Source organism: Geospiza fortis, unplaced genomic scaffold (genome assembly GCF_000277835.1).
Source record: "Geospiza fortis unplaced genomic scaffold, GeoFor_1.0 scaffold244, whole genome shotgun sequence".
Lineage (NCBI taxonomy): Eukaryota > Metazoa > Chordata > Aves > Passeriformes > Thraupidae > Geospiza > Geospiza fortis.
In genome coordinates this window covers 2,221,266-2,227,070 of record NW_005054370.1, presented here as the reverse complement: position 1 = coordinate 2,227,070, position 5,805 = coordinate 2,221,266, and the positions used below count along the sequence as shown (strand labels likewise).

The 5,805-nt window shown below is 51.3% G+C and overlaps 2 protein-coding genes across 2 annotated transcripts in view; both read right to left on the bottom strand.

The window, feature by feature from the left end:
* The window catches only part of MRPL38 (mitochondrial ribosomal protein L38), a 6,517-nt gene extending 4,699 nt beyond the window's left edge, over positions 1-1,818 (bottom strand). Inside the window, exons 1-2 of the mRNA XM_031059957.1 lie at positions 1,722-1,818; positions 478-657 (exon numbers count right to left, since the gene is read on the bottom strand). Of these exons, the coding sequence (XP_030915817.1) occupies positions 478-657; positions 1,722-1,788 (247 nt within the window). The 5' untranslated portion in view covers positions 1,789-1,818. The remainder of the gene's footprint in view (positions 1-477; positions 658-1,721) is intronic.
* A 354-nt stretch (positions 1,819-2,172) lies between these two features.
* Positions 2,173-5,805, bottom strand: part of ACOX1 (acyl-CoA oxidase 1) — a 21,141-nt gene continuing 17,508 nt past the window's right edge. The window contains 4 exon segments of the mRNA XM_031059913.1: positions 2,173-3,894; positions 4,836-5,085; positions 5,365-5,378; positions 5,565-5,582. Coding sequence (XP_030915773.1) covers positions 3,844-3,894; positions 4,836-5,085; positions 5,365-5,378; positions 5,565-5,582 — 333 coding nt within the window. The 3' untranslated portion in view covers positions 2,173-3,843.

The window sequence follows — 5,805 nt, the reverse complement described above, 5'->3', positions numbered from 1 at the left end:
CCAAAGAGGAGTTTTTAGGGTTTAAAATGTAACACAGTGTGGTAATGTAGTGATTCTTATAGGCTGTATGTAAATGCTGTAGGATTTGTATCTTGTACTAGATTGGCTGGTGAAAATTAGAATATTCAGCACAGAAGAAGATTTATTGTATTGTAATGGGAACTTTGCTGTCTTTCCCTCTTGCTTTTATTCTTTGGTCTCTCACTCTCTCTCTTTGGGGCTCCTCTTTGGGGCCTGCTCTGAGCTGTGGCTGGCAGCTCCCAGCAGGGCCCCGCACCCAGACCCTTTGCAATAAACCCCAAGTTCCAGACCTGGCTGCAGAGATCTCTGGTCTCTGCCCGTCCGCACCGTCCCGCCCCGCAACGCTCCTACAAGCCTCCCTCCCTCTGGAAAACCCCTTTTCCCTGGAGACACTGCCCTCTGCACAGGGCACAGAGGCTGTGCCAGAGCCCCAGGGGTGCTCTGTGGCCGCGGTACCTGCGGGGGGCTCGCTGTGTTTGCGGTAGGTGTTCCACCAGCGCCGCTCCCGGCCCGCCCGCTCCGCCTGCCGCAGGTAGCGCGCGAAGCTCCGGTAGCGCTGCAGCTCCTGCAGGCTCCCCACGTCCACATCCTCGTTGGGCATGGGCCCCAGAGGGGCTGCCCTCTTCCAGAGCACGGCTGGGGGGAAACACACGTGCCAGGGGGGTCAGAAGGGGGGAAACGAGCCTGGGATGGGCAGAGCAAGGACAGGGCCAGAGCCATCCCCACCTCCCACAGGCACCATCATGGAGACACAGGATGGGCGAGGCTGGAAGGGACCAGAGCCAGCTGATCCCACCTCCCTGCTCCAGCAGGCTCAGCCCAGGGCACAGAGCACAGGACAGTGCGTGTGTCCAGATGGTTCTGGAATATCTCCAGTGAGGCAGACCCTCACTGGACAGTCTGTTCAGGGCCTGGTCACTGCACAGGGAAGAAGTTCGGCCTCATGTCCAGGTGGAATTTCCTGGGCACCACTGGGTGTCCGTGGCCTCTGGTGCCATTGCTGGGCCCCTGGAGCGGAGCCTGGGCCCTGCTCTGCCCTCCCTGCAGACAGGGACACACAGGGACGGGCCCCTCTCAGCCCCAGCACCCTCAGCCTTCCCCAGGACAGAGCTGCCCCAGTCCCCAGAGCATCTTTGTGGCCCTCCACAGGACCCGCTCCAGGAGCTCCGTGTCCCATCCTGAGGAGCCCAGAGCTGGACACTGCTCCAGGGGAGGCCTGGCCAGGGCTGGGCAGAGGGGCAGCATCGCCCCCTGACCTGCTGGAAATGCTCTCCTAATGCACCCTGGGACACCAGTGCCCTCCTTGTGCCCTCGGGCACAGTGCTGCTCATGGACAGCTCCTTGGCCACCAGGAGCCCCAGCTCCTTCCCCACAGAGCTGCTTCTCCAGGCACTCAGTCCTGGCCTGGGCTGGTGCCTGGGGCTGTTCCTCCACAGGTGAAGGACCCTGCACTTCCCTGTGCTGAACTTGGGGCAGTTCCTCTCTACCCTTCTCCCCAGCCTGGCCAGGTCCCTCTGAAGGGCTCACAGCACTCAGGGCTACGGGCACCCTCAAACAACACTGGGCCCAGTATTGAACCCTGGGGCACACCATTAGTGACAAGGCCTGGCGTTCGGGACACAGCCGTCCGAGAGCACCCTTCCCTTCGCCCCCCGCTCCCCGGTAGGTTTCGGGGCTCCCCTGCTTCCCCCGTCTCTCACCGGCCGTTCCGAAGCTCCGCCCGCCGCGGGCCCCGCGAAGCGCCGCGCTCAGCAAGGGCGCCGCCATGCTGTGCGCCGCGCTCAGAGAAGGACCCCGTTGCCATCGTGACAGGCACTGCGCCGCGCAGGCCTGGCTTGGAAGGCCCGCCCGCCACAGGGCCGCCTCTCGTGGCGCCTGACTCGGGTGGGGCTGCCCCTCGTACTGCCTGATTAGAAGCGTCCCCAGAGCCGGCGCTCTTCCCTCCCCCCGGGGTCGCCATCCCCTCCCTTGCCGCACTGAGGGACGTGTCCCAAACGTCCTTCGTGCCGCGGGCAGGTCACACCAAGGCTGAGTGCAGGCCAAAGCCAGCCCTGCTCCTGCCTTGTTTGTGCTGGAGCTCCTGCTTCCCGCAAATCCCCGGGAACCGTCTGCCTGACATGAGATCCACTCAAGGCAGTGTGTGAAAAGACATTTTGTCTGAAAACACAATTTTGTAATTTATTAGATCTGTACACAGCTAGTGCTGTTCTCATTAGCATATTTTTAACCTTTTAACCTCCATGCCCCCTCCCCAGGCCAGCAGCCTGTTCCACTGGGCACAGGGAAGGCAGAGCCCTCAGCCTCCTCGGGCATCCTGAACTTCCACGGGACCTGAAACACTCGGCAGCCAAAAGGCAAGTTTGATTAGTTTATTTAAAATTAAACATTTCTTTCTGTTCAGCTACTGCACGTGGAGCCAAACCTTGTGTCTGATCATTGTTAGCGCCAGAAAACTGATTCAAAATTAGAGACTAACAGAGCCCAAAGCTGCAGAGAAGCAGCTTCTCAGGTGTTGCCTCAGAACTGCAGGATTTGGGTTCATGCTGAAGCTTTTAACAATTTTAAGCTGCCCTTCTCTAGTGTGAAAAGGTTTTATGGTTACTGGACAGAGTTAGTGGTGTGGAAAAGCAGCAATGATTTTGCTTGGTTGTAGTTGTGGTACTGATTTCCCTGGGCAGCAGGATGTTCTCCTCCAAGCTGAATTCTTCCTGTTCCATCAGACAGCACCGTGCAAGGCCCAAGTTGGTATCAAAACAAAATTAAGCAAATCAGAGAAAGCTCCTTGGAAATGCATGGGTAGGAAAAATAATAAAAATCTGGACACTTCACTTGGGATTGTCATTTTCTTGACAAATGCCTTTAAAAAGCCAGGACAACATCCCAGAAAAATCAGACGACCTGAGGATGTTGGTCAACTGATTTCTGCCCTCCAATACTGGCTTCATCATTCCAGGTCAAATTTGCAGTTTTTACCACTACATGTGGTGTCTTTTCCACCAAATCAACATAAGTAACATTTGTAAAGTGCTTTGAGATAGTGCTAGAAAATGCTAAGAGTGAAAAGAGGGGCAGAACATCTGTTATCAGCACCCAGCTGATTACTATGAGTTGGTTTTATCCTCAGAGCAGCATCACTGTGTTCTCCTTTGACCTCCTATTAACCAAGAGCTGGCACCAAGGAAAAAAGGAGTTTGTGCAGGGCAGTGAAAGAAGGAAAAAAGGAAAACAAAGGAAACATGAGGATTTCTTCTGGAAAGAGGCCTGAAGCAGAGCTCCAGAGAAGGATGGGTCTTTTACTTCCCAGATCCATCAGGAAAACACACACAGACTCACATGCACAGAGCTCTGCAGGAGGCTTCACACAGCACAAACATTGGCCAAATGAGGAGAGAGGTGTGGCTAATTAAAAAAAAAAATAAAGACCCTGATGCTTTTTTTGAGGGGAGGACATAACTGCTCACCAGAAGCTACTGCCTGAGGGCTGTCAACTATGTCATAGTGAAGCCCTGCCACCTTTTCCATCGACAGGAACTTCTCTCCAGTTAGCAGCTTCACAAAAACAATCCTTGTATAGATCCATAAAGCTTTCCCAGATTTTGAAAAGGTTAATTTTACCATTATAATTGCACTTTAAAAACAGGCATCAATCCCTACACACTCTCCCCAAACACCTCCTCACCTAAAAGAGGAAAGAAAGGCTACAATTATTCACTGTCCTACAGCTACAGGATTCAAAGGTTTGATTTAGGCACCTGAAGGAAGGGTGCAAACACCCACTTTTCAGGGCAGGGCAAGAGTGCATTTTAAAAAAACCTGCAGGCTTCACAGCTTGGCTTGCATTGGCTTCAGGTGTTTGTGGAAAGATTCATGAACCTGCAGGACAATGAGACAGAGGTTACAAGGTCAGGTTTGATCTTTGAAACAGTTTTACCTCCTCACATCTCGCAGTGTGTTTGTATACTAAGAATATTTGAATCAGAGGCACTTTGGAGATTTAAGAGCAGCCAGATAACTTCTGTATTTCAGGGTCTACATGATAGAAAGCATGAGGATATAAAAGACAGCGTGCCCACTACCTTTAAGAAAGAAATGCAAGATTTATATCCATACAATTGTTTGGCATTTTAATTACAAGAAAACTGGTACAGGTTTCCTAAGGGGCTGTAATGAAGCTTCTAGGTCCCAGTGACTTCAGAAGTACAGAACACTGAGCAAGCTGGTTAAATCTGTGATTTAACTCCAGCTGCAGTCTCTGGCAGCCCATTGCAGGAGATACAGTCTGCCCTCATCGAATGAAGGCACCAGGAGACGGAATTTGCCATGCTGGCTGATGGAGCAGGGACACTTCAGTTTATGTTAGCTCCAATCCTAGGCCAGATATACAACATCTGACACCCAAGTACTACAGGGGAGCAATTTATTTTCTCCTCCACTCACTGCTACGGCCTGAAGAGTGGAAGATTTGCCAGAAAATGGGCAAGGCTTCCACAGCTACTGTCACTAAGCAGAATCAACAGCAAGTGATAATTGCTTTTGAATTCACTGAGATGCTTCAGTTGTTTCTCTGTGAAGTGCACCATTTCCTCCCTCAACTGAGAAGCTCAAGAGATCCTACAGGGATGGATGGAAGGTACATCTGGGAGAGAATACTACAGAGAGCAAACTGAAAGTAAGTTGTTCATTTTGGCTCATTACTACTTGTGACTTTTCCCCCCCTTCCTGAACTACCTGCTGAGATCACTGGAGCAGAATTAACAACCTTAAACTGAGTTATTTCTCTGGTCATGGGAGAAGAAGAAGAGAGGTTTCTTTACCTGTGTTTTGTTCAGTGGGGATTTCTTTGCCCACTCAAACATGTTCTCGTAGACGTTGCCGTCGTAGCGGCCGAGCACAGACCCCAGGTGGACATCATGGAAGTCAAAGGAGTCCACCAGTGCCACTGCATTGGGACGAATGACAGCCAGGAGCTCCTTCACGTGTTGGTTCACTTGGGTTATCTGGGCACTGCTCAAGATACCCGCCTTGAGAGGGGAGACAAGGATTACACAAGTCACAGATCCTTCCCTTCCCCAAGGTCTCACACAGGTCAGCTTTCCCACACACAACAATGCAAAAGCTCAGTTTTCTAAGTAATTAAATTGGCAATTTGCCACCATGCACAAGCAGTAGGAGATGCCCTCCATACTGCCCAGCTATTAAACCTGGATGGGAGATTCAATCTGTGAGTACCTGTGAGTTAAGTGCAGCTGCAAGTTTCCTTGGAGAATATGCATATAAGGGTATTAAATTGTGCCTGGCTTCAGGGACATTTTTTGTAAGCAGGAAAGCAGAAAATGGGAAGACAAAACATACCACATCTGCCAGAAGAGCAAACAAAACACTGCTGCACAAACTGACAGAATGAAGAAAAGCAATGCCTGACAGTGTAAAGCCATTAACTGAAGGATGGGTTAGAATTTGGAGCACAAGATCCCCTTTCAGGGATATCAGCTGTGGAGCACATCTAACTGCAGCTCCTTTATTAATTCCTTATTTTTTAACACACAGCAGCTGGTCAACAACTGAAAACCATTTCAGCTAAACCTTGGCACACTCCTGGTTTCCATTTATCACAAGGGAAACCTGACAAGAGCCTTCCAGCAGACCTGCACTGCTAATGACCTTCTGACAACCAACAGCCAAGAACTTACACCTCTAACATCCACACAGCTTGGCATTTAAAGCACATTTGCAAGCAGTGAACCTGGCTTCAGAGATCTGGAGTGCTGGAGGAAGGCACCAACC